Below are 13,935 nucleotides of genomic sequence, written 5' to 3'. Positions count from 1 at the left end.
AGGCGATTGGACTCTCCAACTCCACCTGTCTCTGGGTTTTGGATTTTTTGTCAGAACGTTCTCAGAGGGTTAGAGTAGGGTCACATATGTCCACAGCCCTTAGCCTTAACACCGGCTCACCACAGGGTTGTGTGTTGAGTCCCCTGCTCTATACTCTCTATACGTATGACTGTACAGCCATCTATTCCAGCAACAAAATCATCAAGTTTGCTGATGACACTACGGTGGTGGGGCTCATTTCAGGAGGGGATGAGTCCGCCTATCGGGACGAGGTGGAGCGGCTCTGTGTTTGGTGTGGAGAGAACAATCTGGCTCTTAATACGGCTAAGACCAAGGAATTGGTGGTGGATTACAGGAAAAAAAAGGCGGACATTCAGCCCTTGTATATCAACGGGGAACGGGTGGAGAGGGTGGCGGAATTCAGGTTTTTGGGAGTGACTATCGATCAGGGCATGACTTGGAGCGCAAATACCACTGCTCTGGTGAAGAAGGCCCAGCAGAGAATTTATTTCCTCAGACTTTTAAAGAAGAACAATCTGAGTGAGAGACTGCTGGTGTCCTTCTATCGAGGCTCCATAGAGAGCATTCTCACATACTGTATTTGTGCTTGGTTCTCCAGTTGTACAGCTAGGGAGAGGAAGGTGCTCCAGAAGGTCATAACCACAGCCCAAAGGATTATTGGTCATCCTCTCCCATCTTTGGAAGAACTGTACGGTTCCCGTTGTCTTAGGAAAGCAAACAACATCCTGCAGGATTCATCTCACCCGGGATACAGTCTGTTTGCACTACTGCCTTCTGGCAGGAGATATAGAAACATCAAGTCAAGGACAAATAGACTGAAAAATAGTTTCTATCCAAGAGCTGTGGCCTTTTTGAATGCTGTAACTCGATAGTGTGACCTGGGAGTTTGATGGGTGTGGATGTGGGTGTGGCTGGAATGTGGTTTGTTTGGTTGTTGTTGTTGTTTTGCTTTTGTTGTTTTTTAAGGGATGGCATCCAATTTCGTTGCACTTGTGCAATGTTGCACTTGTGTAATGACAATAAAGAATCTATCTATCTATCTATCTATCTATCTATCTATCTATCTATCTATCTATCAATGGGCAGAGATGATGGGAGTTACAGTCCTGCAACATCTGGAGCCACCAGGATGGCTAGTCCTGTAATAGAGGTTCAGGTGGCCTCTTGCAAGCTTGCAAAAGTGGGATCTGTTTGTCGATTTAATTTCATAACATTTATATACCTCTAATAAAACCTCTAAGCGGTCAATAAAACAAAATGAGTAGCACAACGTAGGAGAAGCAATAGGGCAGAGCCAAACATAGGAGCAGCGTGGCTTCAAAGGCTGGCAGCTCCTCCTCCTCCTGCTGCTGCCACTGGCCAGGAGCTGCTTCCCCTTCCTTCCTCTCTGTGGCAGGAGGAGGAGCCAACCACTGAAACCACTTGGCTCCATGTTTGGCCTTGACTTTTTTGGGGGGCCCTTTTTTGGTTGGGGCCCCAGGAGTTGGCACCCTGGATTGAAATATTAGCCGATGCTGTGTTACTGAATATGAATAATGTGGGAATTAAAGTCTAGTTCCTATTTGCAGAGTATGCAGAAGACATCAGTTAGTTCTCTTTTCTCCTTCTATAAAATCTATGCAAGACACACTCTGTTTAAAGTTTTTAAAATATACAACTTTTACTTAGTGTACTTGCACTTGCAGATTAAAATCTACAATGCAGGTGGATGTTTCTTAAATTGATAAAAGCTTCCTACATGAATTAAACTGTTACAGACTAACTTAACTCTGAGGCAGACAGCAACACAACACAACACATGTGCTTCTGTAACTGTTAAGACTGTACAACTAACTGCCATAACTGTACCAACCGCCATAACTGCCTCGGAGTGCATGACATCACAGAGCTCTTGCAATTAAACTCCTTACATATGCATTTTGGATGCTAGCACCCCACAAATAATACCGAAGGAGCACAACAGGCAACCAATACTGTTAAGATAAGAAAAAATGGCTACAAATGCAGAACACCATCACTAAGTGCTTGTCGGTTTCCAGTGGGATTTATTCCCCACCCACTCTGGGAACATCAATTCAGCATGCTGCATCCTGAACTGTTTTTGTGAGTTCCTTTTTTAAAAAAAGTGCTTTGCTAGAACACACAAAAGAAGAAAAAGGCAAATTGCTCCACTGAGTGTAAACAGTCAAAACAGATCTATTATGGAAATAAGAGTTGAGCTGGGTGCAAGTTTGGCAAAGTTGGACTGGATGCGGATCCTGGGTGCAGGATCTTTGGCAAAGTGCCTCCTGAAGGTAGCCCATCTAGGAGAAGAAAGAAAACTCTGATCCTAAACCTCCACTGTCTTGTGGGACATCTTTGGGAGAAGAAAAGGCTAAGGAGTAAACCCTATACAAATCCAGAGTGGAGTCCCTAAGATGGTTGGATGGTGTCTTGTATGCTGTATGGTGCCTTGTATGCCAGGCTGGTGCCAAACACATTGCCCTGCTTCCACTGGACCACATTGATGAGGCCAAGAGGGAGGTCACTTTGGTGCCACTAACACAGACTTTACCCCCAGAGAGATACTCCACTGTCTCTCGAGACAGACAGATGTCAACAAGCACTGCTCTCTACACTGAACCCCACCAATTTTCATTGTCCATTATGTTTCAGAGCAATGCTACACTGGGAACGCTGGAGGAAACTTAAATGGCAGTTCTCAGACACAACTATTCAATGCAAATAAAATAAAATAAAATAATGTTTAAATGTGTGGTTTTTTTGGGGGGGTTGGTGTTACCACACTAGACAGAGCCCTGGCAGCTGTCTGAAGATGCCATGTGATGATGTTGGTCTGGCAGTATGGGCAATTGAGTTGTGCCTCGCATTTCTCGTCACGTGATCTGAAATCAGTGCAGATTATCCTGGCAGAGAAATGCAAGGAACAGGAAGCACAGATCACCTAAGCTGCTTGTTTCCTTCACATATCATCGTGACCATAACATTGCTTGGTCACAGTTCTCTGGATTGTGGCTTATGTGAGGAACAAACTCTATTTGTCTGAAATTTCCATTTTTGTTTTATACAGAAGAACCCAGCATCTACTGAACCAGGAATCTGAGTGTTGCAAAAAATAAGTAAGCCCCTTTCTATTTGTTCCGCAAACAAAACTACTTATAGATCAACAAATACACTTTAGTAGATTGATGGACCTAGCATTTTGTTTTTATTGCTCTCTAGTCTGTTCTAATGACTCAGTAAGGAGATAGGCATGCTTAAATCTAATGGAAATCTATGACACTTAATATGTGCTTAACAGAGCAATCCTGTATTGGGAAAGGAGAAGTCCAGTGGCTCAGATATTGCCACTTCCTAAGCTCTGCAGTTTCATTGCGGCCATTTCTTTTAGCCTTCTTTTCTTTTCTCTTATCAATAGGAGATAATTTCTTTGCCAGATCCAGAACTGGTGCAGTTTATAGCTATGTGTGTGTGTAGGGGGTGTCTAGTAAATAAGGGGGCTTAGGATCTTACAGATACGTGGCTGCCCCGACACCCAAATCACATTACACCTGTGAGGCTTTCTGCAGATGTACCAGCAGAATTAAGTACCACCCCAGTGGCAAATCAGCATTCAAATGCCTTGCTAGGCTGTCCTTTGGACTGCTCCACAAACCTTGCTGATTTCATTAGGGGTAGTGCACTTAAGTAAGGTGTTGGAGGAATCCACTGAAAATGATCAGGTGGAATTTCTTGTCACCTTGGTTTCCTACAAAAAAATGCATCTTTTAAACATGCACACATTATACATCAATTGTTTTGCAATATATGCCCCTTTACAGGTGCTTCCTTGCTTTTCCTGAAGTGATGCTTGTTGACTTTGTGCAAGTTGTTTGTTGCTAGAGGCAACCTGTACGCACCAATTTGCAATCCTAACCCTGTCTACTCAGAAATAAGACCCACTGAATTAAATATAGCTTACTCCCAGATATGTGGGTTTAGAATTGCATCCTCAATCCATTTCCTATTGTGAATGCTATTCCTTTTTTGTTATCTGTAGACTTTATCTGTACGCCTCAGTTCAAGACCGAGCCTCTTCGGGAGAACTATCTGGATTTGACCATTTATTTTTCTCTGTCCATCGATCCATCCGCTAAATTTGTGTTTTAAGATTGTCCTCGATCCACTCCCAGCAAAATCTTAGGTGCTTTCCTTCCTCCCAACTTGAAGTTTTGTTGACTTATAACTCATTCTTTACTCAGTGTCCTCTGTGCTGTGAATTTATTCACAGCACATTGGCACAAATAAGAATATAAAGCTGTCAAATGTAAAATCATGTTTACAGTGAACATTTTCATAAATTAGCTTGAGCCTTTGTTTCAGCACACATGGATACGACCATTTTCCAGACAAAGTACAGATTTATGAAACAAAATGCTGTAATCAAAAAGGACTTGCATAAGGGCTATGTTTGCTCACCCTTTTGGTGGGGTGGGGTTACGGGACAACAGAGGCTCCTCTAAGGCCCTGATGAGGGAATCGTGGCATCAATGCCCTGTCTGGATAGGTGGTGTAAGCTATATTGTGCCTATGGTGGTTGCTGTATTATGGGACCGGGTAGGCATTTGTTCACCAGGCAAATTGGCTCCAGACCAGTGGTTTTGCCTCATAGCAATCGTTGTGGTCCCTTTGGGGGTCACCCTATTTGATGTAAGACTTAGGAGACCCCGCCTGGATTGACCTACCGGTACGTGTCATTTCTGGTGGGTGGGCCGGAAGTATTTTGATTGCCCCATGCCAAGCCAAACCTCTTTCATCTGTATTCAATAATGTTGTGGCCTGTTTAGATCCAAACCAGTCTTAGTGGTCTTTTATGTATCTGGGGGCTGGGGTGGGGACTGGGGAGCATGATGCCTGGGCCTGTAATTACCATTAATCTGCGGTAAGAGAAATTGATACACTCCGGGACACAAGGAGCCAAAGTTCAACAGAGAGTTAAGATGGGATGACAAATTTATACTGAACTATGAAATCAAGCTGGTGAAATAGACTCCAGTCCTAACCCCATTTACCTGAGAGTAAGCTTCACTGAATTCAATGGGGCGTACGGCTAAGTAGACATTAGTTAGAATTGCTTTGTGTAGGCCACTGGCCACTGCATTAACTTTATCTTTATAGGTGTCACTAGACAATTTGCTATTTTTGTTGCCAAACACTAACAGATTTGTAAATCTCTGTTGACGATTGTGATATGTGTGTCTATTGAGCATTACAATGTACATGAAAATAATGTACAGCAAATGATGAAATGGAAGAAAGACTTGTGGAAAATAAACTAATTGCAGGACAGAAAATACTAGATGAAAGTGTGAATGACTATCAGAACAGACTGAGGCACACTTGCACATCCCTACACTTAAGGTCCTTTTTGGATGGTGGTCATGGATTACCATGGTATTAGGTTACTCTAATTTTAAAAATTGTGGCAGAATTTGGAGGAGGAGGAAATAAAGGCATGGCTGGGCTAAGAACCTAAGAGATTAGCCTGGGGTGGACATGGTGGGATATGCACCCTTCCCCCTTTCAATCCTCCCCTTTACAGTGGTACCTCGGGTTAAGTACTTGATTCGTTCCGGAGGTCCATACTTAACCTGAAACTGTTCTTAACCTGAAGCACCACTTTAGCTAATGGGGCCTCCTGCTGCTGCCGCACCGCTGGAGCATGATTTCTGTTCTCATCCTGAAGCAAAGTTCTTAACCCGAGGTACTATTTCTGGGTTAGCAGAGTCTGTAACCTGAAGCGTATGTAACCCGAGGTACCACTGTATTACTATTGCATAGTAATTAGCTAAGCCAATTTTGGGAAAGATTGGCACAAATGTAGCTGCCCCCCGTCCCCCATCGTTCCGGTTACGCCTCAATCTCGATAGGAGGCAAGTTCTGGGGGTTTTATGCTGGGGGTTCTTCTTCTTCCATGTATAGTTTCATGAGAACCTCATTAAACTGTGCATCATTTAATTGCAAATGACTTGCATCAGTACCGTTTTGTTAAGTCGAGAACGGGGGTATTACTTGTGTGGCAAAACAAGTTATGCAGCTACAGATAATAAGCGCAGAAGATGCTTTGCAGGTGCAACGCTTTACGGCCTCTGAAACCACCTTAAGAGCTTTCTCCTTGGGCTAGCTCCGGCATTCCTGGAACAAAATCATCTACCCATCAAGATTAATTTGGTGAGTTCTCTCCCTGCCTCCCAATGTGAAGCAGAGATTTGCTCCCGAAGAGAGAGATGCTTTAAAATGGCACTGTGGGCTTTATCTTGGTTGCCTTTCCTCTAGATCGCATTTGTTCAGTTTACAAGCATAATGATGTTTTTGTTAACTGCCAGCTCCGTATGAGGGCACGCCAGTTCTTCTGATAGTCAAGCTGTGTTCTTTCTGACTGGTGCATTATCTCCAGTAATGAGGATTGCACCGGCCAAATCCTGCCCTTAATTAGACCTCTGCTATCCTGTTGCTACCTAATTCTGCCCTTGGTGACACCTGTGCAGCTCATCCTTGTCAGTGGGGCTACCAGGTGTGTGAACAGAACTGGAGCCAGCTGACGATTTGGTTGCTAATGACCTAACTCCACAGTCAAAAAACAATTAGCTGCTGGGAAAACAGAAGCAGGGAGAAAAGGAGGGTTTAAAGTGATTTTTAATTTGACAGTGCTCCGCAGATTCAATGGGAAACAAATTGGACTCAGAAGAGGGAAACCAGGACTTGTGTCCCAAGATGCTGCGTTGGGCAAGAACCACATATCAGCCCGAGATTGAGAGTAAGGGTAACGGCAAGGCTCACACCTACCATTTCTTGTGGTATAACTTAACTGGGTCCTGAAGTCCTGCCATTCTGCATTATGGCTCTGCTCAATATCGTTGCCTGTCATTTGCAAGTCAGCCCCTCCGCAGGGTGCCACTGTGAGCCTCCATTTTCTCCCAGCAATGATGTAGCATCATTAGAAGTGAGGCATTGTGCAAGGGAGGGGGGCAGCCACTTGGGGAGCGATCCTATGCACAAGAATCTGGCATAAAGCAAGCTGATCTAAGTTACGCTGGCGTAAAGTTACACCAGATCCAAACCCTGTTCAGCAGCTCGGTTGCCGCTACTGCTACTGCTCTGCCTATGCCTTTTAAATAGTGTGACTTAACTGAGCAAGCTTAGGATTCAGCCCAAGTCTTCCCAATCTGGTCCTGCCCCAGCCACACTGGAATGACTCTTTTAGAGGGGCTTACACCAGCCTCAGCTCCGTCAGCTTGGGCTGAGCTGGCAGAATGAGCAAGTTACGATGGCGTATCTTCAGCTGAGCTTGGGTTGGGGAGCCAGGAGTCAGTTGGCTGAGCTAGAGATCCACTGCATTCTCAGCTGCTCATCCTGGCTGATCACACCATAGGATTGCTCCCCCTCCATTTGCTGAGAGCAGAATGCAGTGGCGAGACTCCTTACGGGGTCCTCACCGTGGGATCACATTCACCCAGTGCTATACCAGCTGCACTGGCTCCCGGTGGAGTACAGGATCAGGTTTAAGGTGGTTTTAACCTTTAAAGCCCTATACGGCCTAGGACCCTCGTACCTACGGGACCGCCTCTCCTGGTATGTCCTACGGAGGACCTTACAGTCTTCAAACAAAAACATCTTGGAGGTCCCGGGCCACAGGGAGGTTAGGCTGGCCTCAACCAGAGCCAGGGCTTTTTCGGCTGTAGCCCCGATCTGGTGGAAGGCTCTGTCACAAAAGGCTAGGGCCCTGCAGGACCTGACATCTTTCCGCAGGGCCTGCAAGACAGAGCTGTTCTACCAGGCCTTTGGCCAAGGCACAGTCTGACCCCCTCCTTTGGTAATCCTCACAGAACTCTAGTCCAATGGTTGCCATTAATTTGATTTTGAATTGATTTTAAAATGAATTGATTTTAGAATGCTGTGTTACTTTTATTGTTGTTAGCCGCTCTGAGCCCGGCTTTGGCTGGGGAGGGTGGGATATAAATAAAAATATATTATTATTTATTATTATTATTACTGCTTGTGGTGACAGTGAAGCTACAGCTTCTTCTTCTTTTTTTTTAGAAAAAAGACTACTTGTCTAGAAAGCACCCCTGAAATTTTTCCTCACTCTCGCTATTGCCCCCAAACACACCCCACTTTTGCAGTCTGTGAATGGGGATGCAAAATTTCCAGCTTAGTTCTAAACTGTGCTGTAAACAAGGCTACACAGTTGACAGTTTACCAAAAACTGAAGCGGGACTATGTGAAGGCAAATGCAACAGGGGGCGAAAAACTGTAGGGAAGTAGGTGTACTTTTTAATAAAAAATATTAACATTTTAAATTGATTGTTACAAGAACAACCTCCATCGTGGTGATGCGGTTTACCACCGAGGTTATTGTCTTGTTTTGCGATATTATAAAATACAGCGAACCCAAGAGACCAGGGCATAAATTAAGAGGAATTCTTTTATCCAAGGCTCCAACACAATGCTTGTATTATGTCTCCCAGAAGACATACTCAAGGGGAGCACACATGTGCCTGAAAAGTCGCATTGTTCATTTTAAAATGAAAAGAGCTATTTTGGTGTACAGCACAATATCTGGGAAAATGAAAGATTTGCAGATTAGATATGTCAAGCAGTTATTAATCAACAGCAATGGAGAAATGTGGGGGGGGGAGGGAAGGGAGGAAAATTAGACAAAAACAGAGGGGAGGGAATAAATGTCTGATGGGAGGGAAGATGGATGGGAGCTAAGTTGCCAAAATGGAGGAAAAGGGGGTGTATTTCTACTTGGTGGAAAGGCCAAGGAATTTCAGTCATCTGAGAGAACATGGAGATGCGGAAAAGCTTCAGTGATAAAGTTGTAAGAAAATAGCCAGAACAAAGTGGTTACATTAGATCCTACCAATCATATTCGATTAAGTCATTTATATGCACGTGCGGTCCTGTTCATTGCACTAGTCTTCAGTTGGTGTAGATTTAATGAGTCCAGGATATAATTAGGAAAAGGAAATTAAAAACAGAAGGAATCTAATAAGCTATTCCAACGGTGTTTGGGGGAAACTTGGAGCTCAGGGTTAGCACTACCATTAGGCAGAATGAGCTGCGATCCATTCTACAGCATTGTTGTGGCGCCGTCAGCAGGGGCACTACCCTTTAACCACACTACCCTAAAACCGCTTCTGCTAGACTTGTAAAGGCCACATCATACTGTGCTCACGAAGATGAAGAAAGTCAGGTCAAAGACTTTAACGAACAAACAGGATAATCTTCACAGAGAAGCCAGTAGTGGAAAGGAGCTATGAGGTAAAAACAATCGTATTGCAGCTGGAATGGCAATATTATTAAACAGGTAACACTGGCCCTAAAGAGAAGGGGGAAATGAAGTGATGAGAAAAGCTCACAAGATCTAGTAAGAAAAAGGGAAAATAAATGAGAAATATGGGGAGGGAAGAGTATTCGGAGGGTATATACAGATAAAAGGAGCTTAAGAAAATAAGAAGCCACAAGTATCCTCTGGATGTCATGAGGAAATCAGATACTAAGAAAATAATACGACACTCGCTGACGAAGAACACCCCAACGGAGAGAGCTTATTGCTGGCTAAAGTGTTTATTGTACACGGATTGCGAACTGAGAGGAGTTGGGGGAGGCACTTACGGGCTGCTTATGCTCAGCTGGGACTATCATCAATGTTCTGTGTGTTCTAGTGCTAGTTACACAAAATGTTGCCTAGTAGCAATTTCCTAGTCAGGGAAATGCCTTGAGTGAAAGTGGTGGTGGTGGTGGTGGGGACATAACACGCTAAGCTGACAGGTGATGACAGGGATGAGAAGAAAACAATGGAGGTTTGGGGAGATCAAGGGCCGGGGCAGTCCCGAACTCAAATCAACCTTGCCCAGGTGCTAAGGAATGTATTTAAACCTGCTAATACATTCCAGTTCTGCGGCCTCTCATTAAAGACTGGGCCATTGTACTGAAGCTAGGACACAGCTGTCAACTTTTTCCTTTTCTTGCGAGGAATCCTATATGGAATAAGGGAATTTCCCTTAACAAAAGGGAAACATTGACAGCTATGAGCTAGGAATGGGTGAATTAGTCTTTGAGTTTGTGCCACCTTTGCATGTGCTCCTCAGTCCCATGTCTGCATTTATAAGAGACTTTATTTTTTTTTAAGCGTGAAAATTCATATTTAAGTATTTTTAAAAGTATTTCCCTTCAGAAAACATCTCTACAGTAAATATATTTTATCTCCAATTGATTGATTGATTGAATGAATGAATGAATGAATGCACTAAGAACTGTACAGTGGTACCTCAGGTTGCATACGCTTCAGGTTACAGACTCCACTAACCCAGAAATAGTGCTTCAGGTTAAGAACTTTGCTTCAGGATGAGAACAGAAATCGTGCTCTGGCGGTCCGGCAGCAGCGGGAGGCCCCATTAGCTAAAGAGCTTCAGGTTTAGAACAGTTTCAGGTTAAGTACGGACCTCCGGAACGAATTAAGTACTTAACCCGAGGTACCGCTGTATTGGAATATTCAGGAAGTGCAAAAGGCAGTGGATAACTACTTTCCAGTCTGCAAATTAGCCGGGGAGGTCTCAAACAGGATGCTGTGCAGCAGAATTTGAAATTTGAATTTGCAAGAATTCCTAACTGAAGCATGGTATTTTTTAAAAATGCATTTTTCTTTTTGCACTTGGCAATTTCAATTACTAGTCCAGTGAAGTAGGCTGTTGCCAACATATATAATGTCAAAGTGTCTAAGGTCCCACCCGCATTCAAAGCAGTATCACACCACTTCAAACACTCATAGCTTCTCCCGGAGAAGTTTTTTAAGGGTACAGAGAGTTGCTAGGAGACCCCTATTCCCCCTGCAGAGATTCAGTTCTGAGTGGTATTTTTAAATTATTTTTTACCTGCTGTTCTAGGGTTCATATGGATTTGTTCTAGGATTTTGTCTTGGTCATTATATGATAGTAATTGCAATATCTGATAATAAATCATATTGAGGTTCCAAAAAGCAGGATACAAACATTTTATTTTATTAAATATTATTCTTTGCCTATCTTATTTCCCCCCCTTTTCATCATTTCAGGGCCTAGATCAGTATCAGTGCCCTGTTCAGATTGTGGTATATATATTTTATATATTTCTACTACATTCTCTCCTTTCCTACCGAAATGCCTGATATATTTCTGGTCTCTCCACCCCCAAACACTGCCTGCCCTTTCACACCTCTCCAGTATTTGTTCTTGTTTCATCTGCCGTGGCAAAGTTAGCCCTCATTGAAACTGCAGGTGTTCTTCTCTCTGACAATTACATCAATATTTTCCCCGAAAATAAAAAAACCCCTAGTAAAACCCCTAAGGTGAGAGAAGTCTTTGAAAGCTTCAAGCCTCTTTCAAAACAAACAAACAACGATATTTGCTGGGTGTTTCCATGTACACAGAGAGAAGGCTTGCAGTCGGAACAATATCAGAATAGAGCTGTTTGAACTATCAGTATGATGTAAGTCAAGGGTAAACCAATGTGGTGCCTTCCAGATGATGAGGCTGGACTCCAACTGCCATCAACCCCTTCTGTCATGCTGTCTGAGGCTTATGGGAGTTGTAGTCTGACAACATCTGGAGGGTACATTCCCTTAATGCAGTGTTTCTCAACCTGTGGGTCCCCAGATGTTGTTGGACAACAACTCCCATCATCCCTGACCACTGGTCATGCTGGCTAGGAATGATGGGAGTTGTAGTCCAACAACATCAGGTTGAGAAACACTGCCAAAATGTAAGCCATGGGAAAGAGAAGGAGTCCAGACATACATGAGGCTATAACACCCACAGTCATTCCTCCTTCATAGGATTAACAACTGCAGAAGCCAGGAGAGGGGACCATTCCCACCAGGTCCTCTGCAGTATCTCTAGCAGCCTCACCTCCATCATTCACACATGGAGGTACGTCTGCAGAGGAGAACCCTGTTGAGTACTCAAAGGCTCCCACTGTGATTGTGAACCTTGGTCATGCCTTATTCCTCCGCCCCACCTACAACTGTTAATCACATATGGGCAGTGCTTCCCCCCCAAAAAATATAGGTGCTGGAACTTGCCATGAAGTCACCGGACGACTTGGGGCAGCCCTGAACAGATGCCAGTTTGACAACAACTGTGTTCACTGCCTGCAGAAGGTGCTAAAACTACTGGATGCTGTCTCCCTAGCTGGTTTGGGGGTCGCCCCTGGTTCTGGAGCAGGCCAAATAAACGTGCCCCAGCCTCCCTCATTCTCTTAGATTCAGGTGGATGGCTAGGGCAACTCAGAAGGGCTGGAAAACTTAAAGCCCACCACCAGTACATGGGAGATGGACTGAAGAAAATGAAATATGAATTGACCATGTCCCATAGCTTGACCAATCATGGCTAGGTGGAGTCATAGATCTAAAAAACAAAAGAACACTTTGGCCAGCTTCCATTTTGACTTAAAATGTTTGTTCTGGGCTTCTAAGAAGCATGCAAAGGCAAAAAGCAGGCAGGGGGAGCACCAGTCCAGAGTACCTGGTGCACTCTGGCTGAAAAATGCATTGCATGTGAGTGAAATATCTGATTGGGGCTTGGGTACCCTCAAAATTGAGAGCATACAGCTTGCAGTTAGCTGTGTTGTTCACAAGTCCCTTCCCATCAATGTATTCAGCATGAAAAAGGCTGGCCCCACTTTTGCCTATGACACTTACCTGCTACTTCAGAATATGGGATGCGTACTAACAGACATGAATCTGGATCCTGTATGTATCACCAAACTACCCCAGGGTGATCTCTCTTATCCCAGAATAATCTGGTCTTTTGTATCATCATGACAGACGAAAAGCAGAAGGCACATAAGGTAAAACGGTGTACAGTGGTACCTCGGGTTACAAACACTTTGGGTTACAGACTCCACGAACCTGGAAGTAGTACCTCGGGTTAAGAACTTTACCTCAGGATGAGAACAGAAATTGCGAGTCGGCCTTTTAAATCAGGCTGGGAAACCTGTGGCTCTTCAGATATTACTGCACTACAGTTCCCATCATCCCTGACTACTGGACATGCTAGCTGAGGCTAAGGAGAGTTGGACATTTGCAGGTTCCCCTGTCCTTGTTTAACACACACATACATACATTCTCTTTTTCTAAAAATAAACACCCTCACATAAGGCTGGCGTTGCATCTCCTAAAGGCTTGTAGGATTTAGTTTTCTTCCGTCACTGTTCCCGTGCATATGACAACCACAAACCATCCCAAACTCACACCACTGAACCACGACACTTTGTACAAGAGGCCCACATTCTGTGATGCTACTTACTTTCACAGCTGGGATGGGCTTTTTAGGAACAAGATGTTTTGCGTGGCTAATCCCTCCCCCCCACGGTGGAGAAAGAAGACACTGGACACAAGTATTTAGGTTAATGGGCGTAAATGGCCACAACTTTATTGATTACAGGTAAGAGAGGTATTGGCATTAGGCATTGGCCCCTATCCGACTATCCGGTTCTAACCGGGAAGGGTTAACTCCAACAGGGGGAGCCACCCGAGATGCATATCCCTAGGCGCTCCCCGAGGGGTTACCGCTCGGGGGCGCGCTTTAGGCCCTAGCCTCCGTAGGTTTCGGACGAGGCGTCGCCCCTCGGAGTCCTTTAACGAACTACCCTCCATGCATTGGGGGAGGTGATGGCGCTCCTCCCCCCCGAACTCATTTACATGACAATAACCCTGCCAATGCCTACCGCCAAACCGAGGAAGTTGTGACGATTTGCTACGAGGTAGGCGAAAAACCAAATGGCTCCAATAAACAGCCAATTAGCCAAAATGGAAAATTCCTACCCGGCCCCGTGAGGCGACCAGCCGAAGCCCATAGCAATGTCGCAGGCAAACCTAAAGGGCGGGTGGGA

General features: G+C 44.5%; 1 protein-coding gene and 1 long non-coding RNA gene across 5 annotated transcripts in view; one reads left to right on the top strand and one right to left on the bottom strand.

Annotated features, from left to right (window-relative positions):
• Positions 1-13,935, bottom strand: part of DPYD (dihydropyrimidine dehydrogenase) — a 505,368-nt gene that overhangs the window by 6,319 nt on the left and 485,114 nt on the right. For both annotated transcript variants that reach the window (XM_081914137.1, XM_081914136.1), the window contains exon 22: positions 13,350-13,389. In XM_081914137.1, the coding sequence (XP_081770263.1) occupies positions 13,350-13,389 (40 nt within the window). The remainder of the gene's footprint in view (positions 1-13,349; positions 13,390-13,935) is intronic.
• LOC309371548 overlaps positions 1-13,935 on the top strand; it is a 40,822-nt gene that overhangs the window by 12,440 nt on the left and 14,447 nt on the right. The window contains exons 5-7 of one of the 3 annotated variants that reach the window (XR_014169182.1): positions 3,092-3,140; positions 6,131-6,231; positions 6,709-7,541. This is a non-coding gene — a long non-coding RNA (uncharacterized lncRNA). Of the gene's footprint in view, positions 1-3,091; positions 3,141-6,130; positions 6,232-6,708; positions 7,542-13,935 lie in introns of those variants that run through there. The other 2 variants (XR_014169181.1, XR_014169180.1) reach the window with 2 other exon arrangements.

This window comes from Podarcis melisellensis (genome assembly GCF_964234715.1).
Source record: "Podarcis melisellensis genome assembly, chromosome: 6".
Classification (NCBI taxonomy): domain Eukaryota; kingdom Metazoa; phylum Chordata; class Lepidosauria; order Squamata; family Lacertidae; genus Podarcis; species Podarcis melisellensis.
Note: the sequence above shows the minus strand (reverse complement) of the source record. Positions and strands in the feature narration are given on the sequence as shown.